The 21945-nt window shown below is 37.3% G+C and overlaps 1 protein-coding gene across 2 annotated transcripts in view; it reads right to left on the bottom strand.

Moving 5' to 3' along the window:
- Positions 1-624: 624 nt before the first annotated feature.
- Positions 625-21945, bottom strand: part of MTNR1A (melatonin receptor 1A) — a 50199-nt gene continuing 28878 nt past the window's right edge. For both annotated transcript variants that reach the window (XM_062635519.1, XM_062635442.1), the window contains one exon: positions 625-2226. In XM_062635519.1, coding sequence (XP_062491503.1) covers positions 1358-2226 — 869 coding nt within the window. In that variant the 3' untranslated portion in view covers positions 625-1357. The remainder of the gene's footprint in view (positions 2227-21945) is intronic.

Below are 21945 nucleotides of genomic sequence, written 5' to 3' on the forward strand. Positions count from 1 at the left end.
ATATTGTTGCAGCAGACAGCTTGTCTGGCTATTCTTCCTTACGTCACAGTATACGCTTCCCCTCAATGGAGAGGTGCCTGCTATCTGTGGAAAGTCCACTTAGCAAATCCTATTCTAAGAGCCATGTGTTCCTCCTTGTACTAGCGTAATAAGTAGCATCTTCTCTTTTCTGCTCTTTAGAAGCGTCTAATTGTTCTAGGTTATCACACTATGTTCATCATTGTGATAAAACCCTGATTATTATTTTGAAAAGCTTATCTGTGGCAGATTACAAAATAACCTATAGTCTCAGGCTATTCTTAGGTGACAAAGATGTTAAATTGTCATTCTGTAAAGATTTTTCATTTCCCAAGTTTTCATGAGGTTAAGATTCTACCAACCAGACAAAGCTACCATCCTCAATGCACCATTTGTTTTAAATGCATTATTCTTCTTCTTACAGAGGTTTAGACCTTCTGTACCATACACAGGTGAGAAATAACAGTTTTTCCTTGTTTATGTTTATGTTTATGCTTATGTTTCTAAGAGGTGTTTCCCCAGATTCCCCAGGTGTTTCTGATTTTATGAATTACTGTCTCTTCAGAAAGAATGGTGGTTTGTATTTCTTTTCCCAACCCTCCCACACATGCCCAAACAGCCTGAGCTGATGAATCATGGCTTTTTTCTTTCCTTGCTGTTTGTCCTCCTGACCTTGTAACTTTGAAGATAATCAGTCAGGTATAATTCTCCTCCCAAAAGCTATTTTAAAATTGAAAAGTCAATTGAGAATACCATTCCTAGGAGGGATGGTGAGGTTTAATTTCCAAAAAAATTAATAATCATGTCCATGTTAGGAACAAAGCGATATAGATCGAGGTCCTTGTCAAAAATCCTAATGAATTTTCAATTACCTTGATTTCTCATTTCACATTTCCTAATATATTTCTGATTTCATTTTTTAAAAGAAGTTCCCAGAGGTTTTAGAATCAGGACCACAACCTGGCCAGAAAGGGGCTGAAAGTGGTAGGAACAGTTTTGTAATTTCTTTTATTGCGCCAGGTGATGTGGACACTTCTGTTTCAATCTATTTCTAGTTGTTTATCTCCATTTAAGGGGGAGGAGATAGGGAAGGAAGTATCCATGCATAACTTTGTAATTCCCTCAAGGATATCATTGTGTTATTATACAAGAGATGTTCCACTGTATAATAGGATCTGCATGTCAAGTCTCTGTAACTTGAGTTTCCAAATACCATGCAAGAAATTTGATAAAAGTGCTTTCAATGTAGAAGATATTTTACTATAATATTTAACAGTAGATCTAACAAAACAGTTCTTTATTTGAATGTTGTTGAGTGACAATAATAAGATTCCCATTTTTACACAGAGTCCACCTTCACTTGATTGTTGTTTGTAATTAATGGAGAAGGTTTACTTTTCATCCTGTCTCCCACATCATTAGAACTATCCTGGAAAAAATTTTTTGCTGTACAAAAAGTAACAATAATTCTCTTGTATTCTCTTCTGAAGTTCTGGTTCAGGAGTCCATATATTATAGCATTAAGGCAGCTGTTGAAATATGCCATGTAATAACTAGTTACAAACAACCACTCTGGAATCCTAGGGATTACAGTGGCTGGGTTGACAGCCACAGCAAGGCCGATGAAGTTCAAAGGAGCCCAGCAGACTGCAAACAGCACAAATACTACAAACATGGTTACAAAGTTTCTAAAGTCATGCGGTCTCAGCCTGGGGTTGTTATCCGGTTTAACCCTTCGCCTTACCTGAATAACAAGGATCCATATTCTCAAGTAACAGAAAGTAACAACGGCTATGGGGAGCAGGAAATGGAAAAACACAACTGCTATTGTGTATGCTGAGCTCACTGACTGTGCAAATGTGCATGAGTAAATCCTGGGGTCATACTGCAGTGATCCCACAAAAAGGTTGGGCACGATAGCAACAAATGTTAGGACCCAGATAAGAACAACGTAGCACAATGAATTCTTGTTGCTGTACAGCTTGTCATATTTGAGACTGTGGCAGATATAGCAGTATCGATTGATAGCGATGCCTGTAATATTGAAGATTGATCCAATGACACTTAGGCCCATCAAGAAGCCACTAATCTGGCACTGAAGGTATCCCAGATTCCATCCATTGTGAAATACAGATGTGAGCACCAGTGGATATGGGTAGATTGCTACAACCAAGTCTGCAACTGCCAGGCTTACAACAAACACATTTCCTGTAAAATAAGAGGCAAAAATTAGTTTTTCTTCTGCTCTTTTCTGTCACTTCTGCTCTCAATATGTTAATGAGCAGCCTTAGTGGAACTCTTTAAATGCAATTATTGTCTACTTTCTAGATTGAAATTCATTGTCATATATCAGAAATAAGACACTCATTATTAATCTAAAAAGGAAGTAGCTTAACTTAAAGATGCACCTTTTAAAAGAACCTGTCTTTAATTACCATGACCCAATACTTTTATAGTCTCATTTGGATTCTTCCAGCCACACAGGCTCAGTATTCATATAAAATAAAAATATTCATAACTTTGAATCTTGCTTTGCTTTTAAATGGTCTCTTTTGAAAAATCAGCAGAAATAATATTACTACTAATAAATTGCTACTCACATTTACCTTCTATATTTAATTCCCTTTCCTTACAGTATCCCTTAACTTTTCCAGTCCTGAAATGAAAATTATTATTTTTCCCATTTGTATTTCAAGTTCCCATTACTTTAATGTGACTTTTAAAGTGACTGGTTTTGAATCTTACGGCTAGCACTCAATTAAACTTAACTTCTAAGAGTCTAGCTGAACACAAACTAAGCTCTTTTTCCTAAGAGACACACTTCAGTAAAAGAAATGGTGCTGGGCAGTGACCTTGACAATTCCCAGACAATATTGATGCCATGCTCTTCTCTGCCTCCAAACTGGGAAATAAAGCAATGATCCATTATCTTGGTTCACTCTTTAATTAAAACAAAGGAAGACCATTTTAGACTGTGTTAGTTCTTGACAGAAGCCCTCTCTGCTCTTCAAAACAGTGGAATCCATCATAACTACATGTTTTGAATTTAGTTTTGAGCATAGATTATATGTTCTTTTTTTTTAATTGCTTAAATGGTAATTCATCTGAATGCCTCCCAGCCATTCTAGTTTCTAAGGTCATGGCGTACATTGACATAGCTTTTGTTCATTTCTTAAAAATAACTGCTACATGTATTGGTCTAGTTACTCATGTCCATATCTACAGAAAGCTATAAATGTGTATATATATATATATATATATATATATATATATATGCATGCATGCATGTAGGGGGATAAATGTGTGTCTGAGATTATATTTTGGAATTCTGACATTATTCACTGAAGACGAAATACGAACTACTATTGCAAACTGTAAGAAAACATATTGCGAGTTTCATATTTCATAGAATATCATTATTAGTACAAAGTGGGCTTGGTGAACTATATTGTTCATTTATTTTGAGCAGACGAAATACAAATAGATAAAAATAGGTTAAAAGGAAAGGTAAAAGTATCTATGGACCAATAGGGCATTTTAGATGCTATAATTCTCAAAACTACTTTTTCAATGTATTATCACAAACATCTTAAAATACATATCCTTTCACTAATCTTACACATAAAATGGCCAGGTAGAAATATTAAATCTGCAAACACAGAGAAAATCATAGAAATTAATCTGGCTCAGAATGCTGCATATTCTCTTGTTTAAATTTTGATACATGCACAAAATACCACATTTGATATTTATACTAATAGCAGCTGGGAAAAATAGCATCAGTTAAAAGATTACTACACTGTTTTTCATGGATTTTGTATTTATAAACCACTTTCTCTTCATAGTGTCTGCAGTTGCTTCTTCTTTTGCTTGGGAATTCACTGCCAAACTGAAATATGCTTATCCTTAAGGATTTGGAAGATTTCAGATCATTTCAGCACAAACAGGAGAGGTTATTTTAAGCAGAAGATAACAAAGAAAAAAAAATCACTTTCAGAATTTAACCTTGACACAGTGGCAAGTGATACAAGAATAAGGAGGCTAGATGAAACTCGGAGCTCTGTGTTTTGTCTTATGAATCAAGAAGTGGAGAATGAATGAAATGTTGCTGTTGGTAAGTTTTTTCCCTGTCCAGAATATTGTAGGTTTGATGAAATATTTATGTCTCCAGATGGGACACAAAACCGGGACACTTCTTTAAATTTAATAGAAAAAATTCTATTTATATTTGCTAATGAATTTTCTGTTTAGCTGGAAACTGCCCATCCCAACCTTCTCTCTTTGCCATCCACTGAAATATCTGCTGGTGCTCTCCATTAATATTGCCAATATTATTTACCCACTTGAGCCAAAAGGTTCAGCTATAAACACAAAGCTAAATTTTTTTTTTTCCCATTGCTGAAAGAAGACAGGTGGTATACTTCAGTTTTAGCAACCCTATGCTTTGGAAATGACTGAGTACAGGAGGAGTAAGCACTCTCTCTGAATCGGCCAAATTTCAGGCTTTCATAAACCGGTGTGCCACGGTTGTCTCATCTTCTCAGTTGACTGCTGTAGAGCAACAAACTGAAAGTCTTGGAAATACAAGCTGTTTCATACAGAAATTGGAGGGTAGCAGTATACCCTGGTAGCCTGCCTTATTTAAAAGTCATGACCTTGGAAACAATGTCCCAGGCAGCCAGCTCATGGTTAGTGTGTCAGCTGGATGACCAAAGCATTGGGCTAGAAAATACCTGGAAACCAGATACCTGCTTGCAGAGAGGACTTTTAACCTGTCTTTCAGGAAGGGTTATCTTCAAACTCGAGTTCACATACATTTTCTGTGTAAGCACAACAACTTTGTCATTAAGATAAAATAGAAAATTTAAGTAAAAATTTATTCGGGACTCATATGTTTGTTGTATGTTTTAAGGTTCATTGTTTCACACTCTGGAGTCAGATGTGAAATTATGTTGAGCTTTCATATGTTATATAGCATACACAATTTTAAAATATGAACCTAGATTTAGGCACCCACCATTATTGGAAAAGAGTGATATTTTATGAAATTCCCATGTATTTGATGGCATATTGTGAAATTAAACTGCTATCTTTGTGGAACACTTGGTATTGTAGAGGTGAGTACCATAAAAAAAAAGATATAGGAGAAAACTAATTGTTATCTTCAGGTCTGGATGTGAACAGAATTTTATAAACAAAGCCTAAAGCTCCATATTGAACCCTCTAAAAAAAAGCCACAAAACCAAAATTAATAACCCTTCTTTGAATAAAAAGTATTCATTATCTCTAGAGAGTGAAAAAAACCCACAATTTATATAACTAAAGAATACATTACTGTGCATTAACACCAGCTGGCTGAACTGAGGTTGAATTTCTTGACTTTGACATAAGTCAAATAAACTTGAATAAATTAAAGCAGATACTGTGCTGTGAAAGTATTTGGGAAGAAAGATAATCTACTGGTAACCAGCTTTAGCAGGCTATGCTTTTAGATGCAGTCTAAAGTAATGTTCCATTAAATATTTTCACCACCCTTACTGAAAAAGACACCTGTCTGCTCAGCAAACACATAGCAACATCATACCTCCCTGGTGAATAAAAAACTGCACTAAAGCAACAGAAAACAAACAAGTGCTCTCTGAGACAATTTGAATTTTCCAAGAACAAAATACAACATAAACTGAGTGTAAAAACTGTGACCTTAACAGATTATCAACAAAATACTGATGGATTTAAGCGTCATGATATCAAAATGAATATGAGAGCATCAAATAAGAACTACATGATGTAGTTGTATCAGTAGCAACTTGTAGCTGCATAACATATACAAACAACTGTGTGGGTTGTTATTCCCTAAGTGCTAAGTATGTCCTGAAGTTAACAGGAATTAGAAAATTTCCAGAAATTTCTAACAACATGAATAACTGCAGAATATTAATGAAAAAAAAAATTACTTAGCATAAGTAGTGCTGAATGCCTCCCATAAGCATAGACTGAAGGGCTGAGCACTTTGCAAGCAGATCACAAAGGACTAGTTCTTTCTGCAATTTTAGGAGAACTGAGGAAAGTGTGGTCTAAAGAGCTCTTTCCTCAAGGGCTGAGACTGAAGTATTTTAACTCTTCCAAAACTTTAAGCCTGGGGGAAAAAACTATACTGTAAAAAAGCATCCATAGATATCTATGGAAGAAAATAATGCTTTAAAGCATTACGGACTCCAGCTAGAATTTTTCAGTATTAAGGAAATCTGCATGAATTTTAGAGATCTCATTTTCCTAGCAACATTGGCCAGGCTACTATTTTTTCCAAGATATTCCTGTACTTTTTAATATTGGTTGCTAGGTCACTATTTCTGTTCACCTATTTCAAATTATTTCCTGTATAAATAATAAATTGGCTTCTTACAACAAATGCTTTCCAGACACCATCATGTTTTTATCATGTTGCTACATGTTGAAGCATGTAACATTTTGTTTCCTGTTTATGCGTTTGTGCTCAGGTTGCACCAAATTTAGCTAAGAGAGCTTTAAAGTCTTTATATTAAGTGGAGATGTTTTTGCTTTTAGGTAAGACTAAACAGTACACGCAGCTATCATTTGAAGTCATGTATAAAGTTTTTGTTTCAATGGTCATCAATTCAGACTTTTCATGTTTAGTTGGTAAGCATATCTTTAAGGAAAGAGGAGGGGGGTTGGAACTAGACGATCTTAAGGTCCTTTCCAACCCTAACTATTCTATGATTCTATGATAGTGTAAACATCTACAGTGTTAGACTAATTACCAGATCAAATTTAATTTCTAACTACTAGGTCCATGCTATTCTTATCTAATAGCTGTTTATCACCTGTCAGATACTGCCAGATATGCTGATCATTTCTGATCATTTCCTAACAAGGCTTAACAGGATGCTTTGCTATAAATTTAGATCAACTTTTCTTGAAGTCCTGATGTATTCACATATAATTTTACTAAGATTATTATGTACACAGTTTTTATATATTTAATGGCACTATTTTTTATTTACTATTTATTTAAAGTACTGATTTTTGATCACTCTAATACTTCTGATTTTCTTCAATGATAGTTTATGATTGATTTATTTTTTTATTTATTTTGCATTTTGAAATGTTTCTGATTAATCCAGTCCTTTCCCAGAATGTTAATCTGGGTGTTTATGCTATCTAAAAACAAGACTAAGATTAGGTGCATGCAACTGGGGGCCTGGAGCAGTAGAAAAATTAAATGTGGTATCTCATAGTTATAACTGAGCACAGCATCACACTTTTACATCTAGCAAAAGTGACAGTATTGACGGATGTCAAAACAGCTAATTTAGAAAACTAGTAACTTCAGTTCACAACTAAATGGTAGGAGTGACTAAGTCTCTGATTATAGAATACAAGGCTTCACATGAATAAGGGCTACTTTATGAAGAAAGCAGAATTAGAAGGCTAAGCATAATGTTCAATATGATATGCTTCATTTTACCACTATAAGCTGAATTTCTTCCATAGAAAAGAATTTTCCTAGGCCTCTGCTTCTCTCATGGTTGTTTCCATGCACAAAATAGCCTCTCAATGACAAATATTAACCCATATTAATATTAATATGTCATATTCCATGAACATTTTTTGCCCTGAATGTTGTTCCATTAGCACTGGTATTTTTACTGGTTGCTGTACCTGGCAGCACAGTCTGTGATTCCACAAAGGTCCTGTGCAATCAAAATTGTTAAATGAAAATACCTGTAAGTGGAGCCAGTGACCACTGTTTCTTAAGCAAAATTCCAAAGCCAAGTAAGGTTACCTAGACAAGCAAGCATGCACACAATCCCAACTTCACTGAAGACAGATTTGAAAGGTTTAAGAAACTAACAGTCCCGGCAGCTCAGCATCAAAATAGCAAAAAGCAGCTGAGCAAAAATGAGGGAATAAATATTACATAAGCTCCAGTTACTCCTGGGAGCTTCATTCACTTTACAGATCATAATATCAACTCCCTAGATCTCAAAAACCTATTTTTAAACTAGAGGTACTATTTATAAACATGGCCTGAATCAAGAGGTCCATGTGCACATTAAATTTGAATATAGCATGATGGGCCTGTGGGTTTTGCTTCTCATTAGGAAATTAACCCTGATGCTTCCCGTGGTGATGCAGGGAAATTTGAATGGTGTAAAGCCCACAACGAATTTTTTAGTTTTAAGCATAAGTAGCAAAACCTTTCCTTTTAAGCTGAAGAAAGACCTTGTATTATTTAATGATTATTTTAAAACCTCACCAAAATGTACACCTCTGTCACATAATAGATTTTCAGATCCCATATCATCTACTTAGGACACTAATGAAACCAGATGTTTTAATTACATACATGGCAATTACCTACAGCTGTAATGATGTCACACAGGTAGCTTGTTAGCACCAAGATACTGCATTGACCTAAATAATATCAGCTTTTAACTGTAGTTGACAGAAATTCAGGGTGCTGATTGTTACAGATCAAAAGCTGGAGAACTGCTTAACAGTATATTTGAGAGATGTGGAAGAATAGATTTTTTAAAGACCATGTTATCAGAATATTCTATATTGTAATGCTTTATTCCAGTGTGCCACAAGTTGAAGAAAATTTGACATAATCAGCACAGCATAAAAGAATGTTTCTACTGATATGCTCTGAAAAGAAAAGGTTATACTGTATTTAGATTATAATAATTATCATACAGAAACTTTCAGTGAAGCTTGCAGCAACAATTTAATTTGAAATGACTATGCCATCTTCTGGCCAAGAAAATTAGATGCATGAAATGGCAGTGAGGAATTATATAGTACACAGAATAAAGGAATGGAGGATTTTGGTGTCAGTTCCAAGTTGAATATAGCCAAACAATATGTGGATGTGTGTAGTTTTGCAGATATGTCAAATGGCACACAGTTTTCTGTGACTTTACACCTACCATATTTTACTGTTGTCCCATGGTATACGTGAGACAGCGACTCCTCTCTTAAAAGTCTAAAAATATTTGTCAGTGCTATTTTTGGTGGCTCAGTCATGAAAATAAAGTGATGTGAGATTTACTGTAAGGCAGACAAAGGAATTGAATCCATATGCTGAATGAGTGGTACAGACTTGGGGATGTACCATGCCTCTGGCAGTTTTGTATGACATTTCAGGGCTTCTTTGAAAATGTCTCTTTTATTCAACCTCTCATGATAGGAGTACTCACTTTATACTAAGCAGTAGATTTGATAGGTACATGGGATATTGAATATCTCAGTTCTGGTAAGACTGAGGTATTTCTGTCTATGCCAAGAAGGGCAGTGCTGGATGAATTTATGTGACATGAAATGTGAAGCACCTGGAACTCAAAGCAGCAGTAAAGAAAAGGTCTAGGCTACCATTGCACGTTTAAGCAGGAGCTGACTGAAGAGCTTTTGTGGACCTAAACTTAAAAGTCTAGAGGTGGTCAGAGTTTGGGTCTTTTTTAAGGATTTTTAAGACGTGCAGTTTTTAAAATGACTACAGATAACAGCAGTTGGAGCTACCAGGGAACCTCAGGATACACTCATCTTTCTATTACGTTATGCAGTGCCATGGAATATTTTGCTTTGAGGCTCTACAAAGTAGGTTCATGTCCAAGATATTTTGCCTTAGATGTAGCAGCAAATTGATCAAGACTTCTGTTCTTTTATGGAAACCTCTAAAATTTCATCACAGTAATATCTATCTGATACATGTTTACTTCAGTAACAAGATTGTATTAAACTGGTGCTGTCATACAGTTTTGTAGCTTTGTAATATAGATAGATGAGGGTGGCTCTTGTTAAAAAAGTAGTCATGAAATTTGTCAACTCTCCAGTAGATATGGATAAAATAAATAGTTTAATTGCTGTTTGAAAAAAAGTTTTAAGTGCCATATAGAATCATAGAATAGTTAGGGTTGGAAAGGACCTCAAGATCATCTAGTTCCAACCCCCCTGCCATGGGCAGGGGCACCTCACACCAAACCATATCATCCAAGGCTTTGTCCAACCTGGTGTTGAACACTGCCAGGGATGGACCATTCACAACTTCCCTGGGCAACCCATTCCAGTGCCTCACCACCCTAACAGGAAAGAATTTCCTCCTTATATCCAATCTAAACTTCCCCCGTTACCCCTTGTCCTATCACTACAGTCCCTAATGAAGAGTCCCTCCCCAGCATCCCTATAGGTCCCCTTCCAATACTGGAAGGCTGCTATGAGGTCTCCACGCAGCCTTCTCTTCCCCAGGCTGAACAGCCCCAACTTTCTCAGCCTATCTTCATACGGGAGCTGCTCCAGCCCCCTGATCATCCTCATGGCCCTTCTCTGGACTTGTTCCAACAGTTCCATGTCCTTTTTATGTTGAGGACACCAGAACTGCACACAATACTCCATATCCATACGTATATTTCTGGAATATGCAGAATATGCAGAATATACAGAATAAATATTTCTGTAGTTATGTGCCTCGTTCACTGTGCAAATATAGGGGGATTTTTTTTCAGTTCTATAGGTGTTTTTCACCAAAATGTATAGTCAGATGTAATTCTGTTTAAATCATTCTTAACTTATATTATGTTTGTCCACCCAGCCAAGGGTGAACTAAGACATAACATAAAATATCTAGAAAGCTTGTAATGACATTGAAATGAATCAACAAACTCTGCTGTCTTGCAGATGGAAGTTAGAAACCAGGGTAGCCAGATACAGTGGTGGATGTCACAAGTTCTGCAGTCCTGGTTTTGGCTCTGGTATCTACCTGGACTGTTTTTGATACAGTTCACTGGGCAGGTGTGTTTTCAAGGTCAGGACATCTATTCCCTTTGAACATCAGCCACTTCTACTGTGATAGCAGTATTTCAGAGACCAAATAGGTTTGCCTGAGTAACTTATCCACTTTTGCAGAAGGGAATTATATTACCACTTCTGATTTGATCTTTTCTATCTCTAATTTCTATGATTCATTTGAGAGGAAAAAAAATCCTCCAGACAACCTGTTTTCCAGCAAGGTATTGCCTAGATGTTACAGAACACTAAGGTTGTCATCACAGTTCAGCAAGCTGTATGAAACCAATTAGAATAACAATACTGCTGATGTCAGAGGATCATGCTACTGAACTGCATCACAGCAGAATCAGCATAAGAGTATTTTTCCCCCCTTCACCTGTGTTTGCATAAGACTGGATATAAATGGAAGCAGAAAAATGATACTATCATGGTTAATCACAGCTCACATAAATAAAACCAATATTACAGTTCAGAGACTAAAATAAATGAAAGGGAAAAGTCAGAGGGGGATGCTTCTGAAATATAATTATGTTTTCTATTTGTACAAAATCTCATAGATCAGTCAGAATCAGTGTCAGAAAAAGTGAAGATACAGCCTATTCCCTTCTAAGTTTTAATATGTATTTTGAGAAAACAAGTAAGAGAGGAGAGTGAAGATGCACTACATAACTTCTGAGCCCAAAGAGTAGTGGTGAATGGTGTCACATCCAGCTGGTGACCAGTGGTGTCCCCCAGGACTCACTATTGGGCCAGTGTTTTTTAATATCTTTGTTGATAATCTGGATGAGGAGATCAAGTGCACCCTCAGTAAATTTGCAGATGACACCAAGTTGGCTGGGAGTGTTGATCTGCTGGAAAGGCTCTCCAGAGGGATCTGGACAGGCTGGATCGATGGGTTGTGGCCAGTGGTATGAAGTTCAACAAGGCAAAGTGCTGGGTCCTGCACTTGGGCCACAACAACCCCATGCAGTGCTACAGGCTTCAGAGTGAGTGGCTGGAAAGCTGCTCGGACGAAAAGGACCTGGGGGTGTTGGTTGACATCCACTGAACATGAGACAGCTTGTGCCCAGGCAGCCAAGAAGGCCAGTGGCTTCCTGGCCTGTGTCAGAAATAGTGTGCCAGCAGGACTAGGGCAGTGATCATCCCTCTGTACTTAGCACTGCTGAGGCCTCACCTCAAATACTGTGTTCAGTTCTCAGTCCCTCACTACAGGACAGACACTGAGGTTCTGAAATGGGTAAGAGAAGGGCAACAAAGCTGACAAAGTGTCTAGAGCACAAGTCTTATAAGGAATGGCTGAAGGAACTGGGGTTGTTTAGTCTAGGAAAGAGAATGCCTAGGGGGAAATGTATCTCTCTGCAACTACCTGGAAGGAGGTAGAGCGGTTGGTCTCTTCTCCCAAGAGATAGCACAAGAGGTATCAGCCTGAAGCTGCAACAGGGGATGTTTAGATTGGGTCATAGGAAAAAAAAAAATCACTGAAAGGGTAGTCAGGCATTGGAACAGGCTGCCCAGGGGAAGTGGTGCCATCACCATCCCTGGAAATGTTCAAAAACCATGTAGATGAGACTCTCAGTGATATGGCTTAGTGGTGGTCTTGGCAGTCCTGGGGTAATGGTTGGACTCTATGATCTTATAGGTTGTCCTGGGTTCAGCAGTAGCAGTCATGTTTTTCCTTTGTGTTAGCTGGTGCGGTGCTGTGTTTTGACTTCCAGCCTGAGAACAGTGTTGGTGAAGCCGATGTTTTCGGTTGTTGCTAAGCGATGTTTACCCTGACCAAGGACTGTGAGGCTCATGCTCTGCCAGGGAGGAGTGGAAGCTGTGAGGAAGCAGAGATGGGGCGCCTGACCCAAGCTAGCCAGGGAGGTATTCCATACCACAGCACGTCATGCCCGGGGTGGGGGGTAACTGGGAGTTACCCGGAAGGACACGGGGGCTTCCGGGTGGAACTCGTTTTCTTGGCCGGTGGTATTGTATTCTCTTCCCTTGTTATTTTCCCTTATCATTGTTGTAGTTGATAGTAGCGGTGGTGATTTGTGTTGTACATTGGTTGCTGGACTGTTCTTGTCTCAACCCGTAGGAGTTGCACCCTTTCGATCCTCCTCCCCGTTCCTCCGGGAGCGGGGAAGGGGAGAGCCCCGGTGCAGGGGGGGGACGGACCTCGATTGCTGTCAGCTCGGCACCACTCACTGGGAGTGAGTGAACAAGTTACCTGACTGGGTTTAAACCACGACACAGGTCTTTTCCAACCTAGTTGATTCTATGATTCTATAGCTGACACAACATTTGTATGCTGTATATAATACTGCAAACATGAAATCCCTTTCCTGAATCTCTTTGAAAGTCACAGGTTTATCTAACAGGATTTTGTGGCTGAATTTGTCTACAGAATTATTCATGGGAAGAAAAAAAAGTTTAAAACTCTCAAGAGTACAAAATAATCAATTTTCTGTCTGTTATGACTAATAGCAGTGTAAGTGGTCATTCAGTGAATCCCACATTTAACTACAGAGTCCACAGGAGACAGTGAAGCTAATGAAATGAGTTCATAAAACAGTCTTCCCAGTTCTTTCTCCTAAAATCAACAATGGTAGGACATCTGCCAGGAAAATCAAAATTAACATTATAGAAAATAGCACTTAAATATTAACATGTGTTTACTCTCCCTCTATCCATTCTCTATTTCTCTGTTCCTTTTCCTACTTCTCTTATGTATTCAATCACCACATCTTTTCTCTCCTTACTGCCTTACAATCCAAAATCTTTTACATTTCTGACAGCTTTTTTTTCCGTTCTTCCCCTTCCTTTCCTCTTTCTTTGTCCCTAAATTCCTTAAAAATGTGAGGCTGTTTTTATATTACACTCCCACCTTAATAGTTTCATGATTTTAGGGGGTATTCATTCTGCCCAGCTGCCTCCAGTTCTTCCTGTCTCACTTTCATTACTTCATTTGCTCTATTGTGCTACAGCAAAAATACAGAAGTTGAATGATCCCAGACCACAGAGGAAGAAGTGAAATGGTATCAAGTATCATAAGAAATTCACTAGAAAAAGTACTATTTTAATTGCAATATTAGTAGGTAACTGATAGCATCAAGAACTGTTGCTTTTCTAGAGCATCAGAAATGCATTTAGCACTGGAAACTAAAAGGACAAAGAAGTGGAACTGATATATATGTATGGCAGCAAGATCAAGAATCTTATTACCTGTCTTATGTTTGTGTATTCCACTTTATCAAAAGGAAATAGGAAAATAACTTTGAATTAAGAAAGAAAGTCCCCATAATGTGTAGTTCCTTTCTTCTGTAAAAAAAGTTTAATAAACCCTGAGATATCTACTCCAGTTTTTGCACCAGAATAGACTGGTTTAGTCCATCACTGGAACACTTACACAATTTTCCCACGTCTGTGTATATCTGAAGCCTTCCAGGAGAATCTCTTTCTTAGCATGTGCCTCTGTAACTTGGCGAGCACTCACACCATGCCATGCTGGGGGAGGGAAATATGTACAGAAATACAAATTAAACCTAAACTGGTTGCACTGTCAAGCAAACTCAAAATTTGCCTATTTATAATTAAAAAAATTACTATTTATTAAGAGCTCACTCACCTGGAGGCATGTAACAGCATGCTGATGAATTTCCCAAACAATTTTGTCCTTAGAAGTAATTTTTCACTAGAAGAAATTAGCTAAAATAATGATTTAGCTACCCCACTGACTTGAGACAAGTTGAAGAAGCTTAAGTGAGTGAGTAAGTGGCTCTGTGTACTGAATATATCTCATAATTTTATTCATAGAATCGTAGAATCATAGGGTAGTTAGGGTTGGAAAGGACCTTAAGATCATCAAGTTCCAACCCCCCTGCCATGGGCAGGGACACCTCACACTAAACCATATCACCCAGGGCCTCGTCCAACCTGGTCTTGAACACCATTAGGGATGGAGCATTCACAACCTCCCTGGGCAACCCATTCCAGCGCCTCACCACCCTTACAGTAAAGAACTTCTTCGTTATATCCAACCTAAACTTCCCCTGTTTAATTTTTAACACGTTACCCTTTGTCCTATCACTACAGTCCCTAATGAAGAGTCTCCCCCCAGCATCCCTATAGGCCCCTTTCAGGGTACTGGAAGGCTGCTATGAGGTCTCCACGCAGCCTTCTCTTCTCCAGCCTGAACAACCCCAATTTTCTCAACCTATCTTCATATGGGAGGTGCTCCAGCTCCCTGATCATCCTTGTGGCCCTCCTCTGGACTTGTTCCAACAGTTCCATGTCCTTTTTGTGTTGAGGACACCAGAACTGCACACAATACTCCAAGTGAGGTCTCATGAGAGCAGAGTAAAGGGGCAAGATCACCTCCTTCGACCTGCTGGTCGCGCTCCTTTTGATGCAGCCCAGGATATGGGTGGCTTTGTGGGCTGCAAGCGCACACTGCCGGCTCATGTTCATTTTCTCTTTGACCAACACCCCCAAGTCCTTCTCTGCAGGGCTGCTCTGAATCTCTTCTTTGCCCAACCTGTAGCTGTGCCTGGCATTGCTCCGACTCAGGTGTAGGACCTTGCACTTGGCATGGTTAAACTTCATAAGGTTGGCATCAGCCCACCTCACAAGCATGTCAAGGTCCCTCTGGATGGCATTCCTTCCCTCCAACTGAACCACACAGCTTGGTGTCATAGGCAAACTTGATCAATTCCACTGTTCTCATCACCAACAAAGATGTTGAACAAGACTGGTCCCAACACTGATCCCTGAGGGACACCACTCATTACTGGTCTCCAGCTGGACATTGAGCCATTGACCACAACTCTTTGTGTGCAGCCATCTGGCCAGTTCTTTATCCACCGAGTGGTCCATCTATCAAATTATTACTGAATTATTACTCCTCTCCACCTTGTTTTAGTTATTTGTCTGTTCTCTGGATTTTTCTTTCATGAGAAGTGGTGTGGAATTTTTCAGAAAAAAATTTTTTGTTGTTGTTGTTTTAGTCTAAACTGTTTATCACCGAATGTAATTGAAGGACAATAAGGCTATGTCACTAGCTGATGGGAAAGTAATATATAATTATTGTTGACTTTTAATACCTACATATGTCTTCAGGGTTCTCACTTAGCCTGTAGCACCAGAAAAGAATCTGTCCAGTACAATGAAATAAATTGCCGAAACCAGTGCTTCTGTGAAAAGTATTGGATTTCACATTATGGTAATTTCAGAAAGGTAGCGTTTAAAAGTGGTGTTGTAATATCTCATCTGAAGTATCTGTACCCACTGATTTTTGTTATGACTCAGAAATATTCTAACTGCTCACCTTGAGAATCAAACACAATTTGTAAAATCAGTTTAATGCCTCCAGTGTAAAAAATGTGTGAAAACAAAATAGACTTGGAAAAGTATATAATCTCTGTCTTATAATATTATATACATAATATCTTAGCTGTTGGAGCTCCTTTGCTTTTTTTAATGCTTGTTTTGTTTTGTCTTATAGTCCTTTCTATCTTTGCTTAAAGTTTAGTGAGAATCTTAAAAAGAAAGCCTTTAAGCAAGCTGAAAAGCTATATATAGACAGCTAAAGATAGTATCCTTTTAAATATTCAGTAAAACTTTGCTTGTTCTCCCTCTGAACCTTACTGCTGAGTTCTTCGTCTTTTTTTAGGTACAGGTTTTTAGTGTGCCAACATACTTCATTATTTAATAAAATTTAACAAACCAGAAGTCAACACTTCTACTGATGAAGCTAAAAATAAAGAAGCGCCCAAAGATTGGTTGGATAATTAGCATAATGAATATTAAAAAATAAAATAAAATAATCCCTATGCTGAAAGATTGCCAGAAAGAAGAGATTCTGTACAATCAGTGCATGTCAAGGAAAAAGCCTATTTATACTGTGTTGCAAAACCTGAAATGAAGTTTATTGCGAAAAGGATGAAGTGGTGAGCAACTGATGAGGCAGCCCTAACTTCAGACAGCACTGAACAGTTGCTGAATGCTTCAGGTGATTGAATCCTAAAATAAAATTGGGAGAAAAGTCTTCCATATCTCATCTAAAGTCTCATAGATTTTCTTACTTTAGTTTCAGAAACATCTATGTTTAACTTTGTAGGTGAAAAGATTCCTTCAACAGTTTTGAAAGTGAAAGACGGCTTGAACTCCTCAGAGAGCCACGTTTGCTGCTTCCATGTATGAACACAAAATTGTCTGCTTTAGCAGGTTAATGTATTTTTTAAAGTAACAGCAGAAGGGCTTCCCCAAAAGATCCAAAAAACTCTTCACTCTTTCATAAAATATGTAAATCCAGGCTAACAGCATTCATTTATGTAAAATAAACCTGGTCAGTCCATGATGCAGAAGCAACTATTTTGGTCGCACATAAAAAAACTCCTTCAAACTCTTACAGAAATTGTGTCTACCAGTTGCAACTACTGATGTGTAATAGCAGTATCTGCTGTGAGTATATTCATCTCCTGATACACCTGAATTCAGATTTTAGGAAAGTCCAAGAGAATTTATTTTTTTTTATAAGTTCCAATATCTGGAATAGGACAGTTTCAGTTCTTTACAATATTTTTAAGGTATATTTTATTAAGAAATCAAACTTCCTGAAATTTGTTGTGGCTGGGTATTGAGCTAGTCAGAGCTTTAAAACAGATTAACTAGCCTTCTCCTTACAGCAAGCTCAATGAAGAAAACCATCTAAGACATGAGAATGAAAATAAACCAGTTTCTCCCTGACTTTTTTTGTACTTTCAAGGCAGATCCTTTCTTCCATGACTGATTTCAGTCAGTTCAAGAACTCTGATGATCTCTTGTGGTCCTCTTTTCCCCATTTCTTAGGACTGATCTGTTTTCTGTTCTCAGCCATCTCAGTCCCTTGTTTAGCTGTAAGCTCTCTTCTTCGTGATGCCTTCCTGTGCCTTTCTCTTGGCTAGTGCTTGCTTTTATTGACCCCGCATAGCTGCTTCTGAGGGAGTCATCTTCACTTCCTCTTGAATGATAACCTCACCCAGATATGCCTTTACTAGCAGAACATACCAAACAGAGTGAGAAAAAAGAAAACACATACCTTTAGTCAGACTTAAGGGAGAGAAGAACAGTAGTTAAACTTTTCATCTTCAAGACAGGTCCTGAAAATGTCTTTTAAGTCTGCACAGAATTAAAAACCTATACCAAACTACCTCATCAATCAGATGAAAAGACACATCCAACCTTTTTCTTCCAGGCTAAGAAGAAACTCAGTTATATGAGATTTTCATTAGATATATAAAAGCCAGTAGATGTACAAATCAGGAGCAGGTTCAGCAGTGTTGATGAAGCATCTACCCCAGCTTGGTCACCAAACTTTTGCCTCCGGTTATTAACTGTCTGAACACCAGGCCAACTTGGAGACAATATCATTGACAAGCAAGCCTTGCTCAGAATAAGAACTTGTTCCACACTGCTGAACAAGTCACTAAAATGGGAATAGGCAGTAAAATGGATGGTAAAAGTGACAATATGGCAAAACTCCTTATGATTGGATACTGAGACAAATGAAAAAAACACTGGAAGATAATGACAGTTCTAGTGTAGGGAGGAAAGATTATGTCACAGAGGAATATGTTCTTCTGGAATAAATACATTAAATTTAAATTACAAATGTTAAAGGGGAAAATAATACATCTCTGTTCCCTCATTACTGTTTCTTTTCAGTATGTTCTATCCTATATGATATGGTACTGTTTGCTCCAAGACCTATTTGGAAAAGAAGAAAGCTGTTGAGATGCTAGGTGTTCAGTGTATTTAGGCAAGCAAAACTGAGGTTAGGAATCAAATGTTAGCTTCTTACTATTCCCAAAGAGAGAATTTGATTGCGTTCCATGGAGATGGGACACACTAGAGTTCAGTATTTTGTACCAAACTGCAGTGGTTTCTTTAATTTGTTTTAGTGCATAAATTTTCATGGAACTAATTCTGTAGCTCCATGCTCCATACCAAGCTCTTAGTTTTCTTTGGAATAGACAAAAAGAAGAAAAATAGAGACAGAAAAATGTGAGCACCTTAAGATAAATCTGACAAATTGCTCTAACTATATTTTTCTTTTATACAAGTCAGAGAATCTACTCCTTACCACATATCTATAAGGAAACATAGCTCATCAGTTATTTACATTCTCAGGTGGGAGCAGCACACCTTTGTGCAACTTTATAATTCCTTTTTGCCCTATGAAACTATACTCTTGCCTAGCATTTTTCTTCCTCCTCTTTTCCATATTCCTCTTTTCCAATATCTATGTATTTTTATTTAGATATATTTTATTTATAACCACTCTGTAGACAAAAGTCTGTATTCTCAGTGTTACATAGGCAATTGTATTTAACAGTATACAGTTAAGAAAAAAACAACTTTTTTATTTCTGTATTTCTATTGCTGTCATCATATAGATAATTGACATTTAATGTACAGAAATGGGCATTTTTTTTCTGACAGTGAAGGTTGCCTCCCTATTCTGCCTATATCTGAGTGAGCAGAAAATAGGCTAAAATGCGCGAGATGCTAATCACCCAAGAATAATAAAATTATGCAATCCTGAAAGGACACAGAAATTATATTTCTGCAGTTTATAGTAACAATCAGTATTATAATACTAATTAATTGCATGCACATTTGCTTACCATCTGGTTCACTGTTGAGAAATGCTAGTCCAAGCACTAGCAGCTGTCTTTTCACAGTGAACCTGGCTACTTTTGCTTTATTCCTGTGGAGAGGCTTCCTAAAATGCAGCTCCCTGGGGCAGGAGGGAAGTGCAAAAGGTCTTTCTCCATCTTCCTATCACAAATGCATGCATGAGTTAAAGCTCAGCATAGTAGATTAATGTGTTTAACATGCTACTTTTTTAATGAATATGTACATAGAGCATGTAAGACTTTGATCTATGTGTATTGCTTGTATCACCGTACTTTCTAATGAGAATTATTGTCTAACAGACAATAATTGATACATCTGATCAGCTATATTCATATGTAGACATGTAATGATGGCTATAGAACAAATATGGGCCACACAAGTTGGGAAATAATTTTAGCTATATAGTGGGAAAGAAATATGGACTGCCGTGCATTAGTAGTTCAATAAATAGGGAAGATTATTTGGAATGACTGCTGTCTCTAATTCATAATAAAAATTTAATTTTTAATGCAAATTTTATTATAGCTAGGACAAGATTTAAGATTTAAAATTCATGTTATCCACGAGTTCAAATTATAAGTCAACCTCACAGCAACTTCAGTTAGTTGAACATAGAGTATTTAAATTATGGTTTGTAGTACTAAATGAATGCATTTGTACTATTAATGTGATAAGCCTATTCATACATAAATTGATTTGCTGAGAACATCGATTCTTATATTGTCATTTTTTAGTGTTCTCTAAAGCACCTTGCTCATTGAGGCTATTAATCTTCATAAAAATGGAGACAGGGAATCCCAATCCCCAGAAAAGCCAATGACAGATGTCAAGTGAAATTCTCAAACCACTATGAATATATCCTCTATTTTATATTTCTCACCCTCATTATTATTGCACACAATCAAGTCCTTCAAGTAAGACAGCTGCAAATTTCCTTTAGCAGTAATTACTTCATTTTATTATTTTAGTCCCTTCATCCCAGTAAAAATAACTAGAGTGTAGTGACCTTAAAGCAATTATTTTCTAGAAGATGACTCTGAGAAGCAATAGAATTAAAATATAAGCAGTTTGCTGTTTAAAATGTTGCTATAGTCAAGTGCTTCAAAAATTTTTAAATCAATTTCAGAAAAAGTAGCATGAATGAAAAAATGGGACTTGAATCTCAACATAATATCTTTTTAAATTTCAACATACTAATCCATCATGATGCAGTCTCCAAAATTAACAAATCAAGCAGAATCTGTTTCCTTGTAAAGTTAACTGTTCTGCAAATGGAATCACTTATTTGCACTCAAGCTTGTTTAAAAGTGGATAGAAGTACACCAACACATAAAGTTCTGAACAAACCTTTGAAGAAAATTCAAGGGTAAAAAAAAACCCAGATATCTCAACTCTTTAGTTTTCCTGGCAAAGGTTAAACAAAATAAAACAGTGTTTTTTTTTACAGAAAGCAGAAATATTTCCTTTTCGAAGCTGAACTTTTGTATGCAGAAAGAAATTAAAATTCTATGTGGAAAAAATTCACACAATACCAGAGAAATGGATGATGGAGACCTGTCCCTCAGTCTGGAAGATATGTTTCAGAAAAACTGCTGATTAAGTGCCTATTCTAAATGTCTTTTAGACACTATGTACTGTTTGCTGATGGATGGTGCTTTGCCTTGCTCTGCTGTAAAGTCAGTGCTTGCTGTAGAACTTCATCTAGTTTTCACAGTTCATTTTCTGAGCAGAGGTATTACTTTTTAAAAAATCTCATGATTACTAGGTCGGATCAAGAGGCTAATTAAAAAATCCAAACAGTGCAGCCAACTTTGTATCTTGTAGATTTTGCTAAAAGGTGACATTCCAACTCAACACAAGAGGAAAACTTTTCACAATGAGAACAATCAGAATGGTGGCATTCATAAGGACAGAGCTGTTAACAAATTCTGGGCTTCCTGTAATCTTAAGAGAGCTGTAGTCATGTTCAGCCTGACATGAGCCAGCAGAAAATATTGAAGATATATCACTTCTGCAGCCAGTAAATTAATGGATTGTTTCCAAAAAGATGATGGTGAGTTTTTCCATCCTCCTGCTTCCGTTTTGATTTTTTTCTCCCCTTTTAGTCCAGCAGTTTGAGTCACAAGTAGTGGAAAACATGTTAGCTCTAGAAGATAAGCTCTGCTTTCAGTGCACAGATATTCCAAAAACAAAAGGAATGAGGCATTTGGAGACACCTTAATCACTAGGACCAATGCTCTTGCTTCCTTTCTTTCCCTTACTGATAAATTGCTGGTGGATGGTATATGGGAAAGACAGCCTCTGAAGAAAAATATCTCATACTCCCTAGTCCAGCAGATATGTTAAAGGATATCACTGAGTGATGGACAGCTTTTTGTCCTGAAGTTCTTATGTCACGCAGTTAAGAAAAAATTGGTGTCTTTTCCAATGGTATGTGGCAAGGTAAAGTAAATTTGATTG

The sequence above is a fragment of the Pezoporus occidentalis genome, unplaced genomic scaffold (assembly GCF_034315485.1).
Source record: "Pezoporus occidentalis ecotype Australia unplaced genomic scaffold, CSIRO_AGI_Poc_V1 ctg1, whole genome shotgun sequence".
Classification (NCBI taxonomy): domain Eukaryota; kingdom Metazoa; phylum Chordata; class Aves; order Psittaciformes; family Psittacidae; genus Pezoporus; species Pezoporus occidentalis.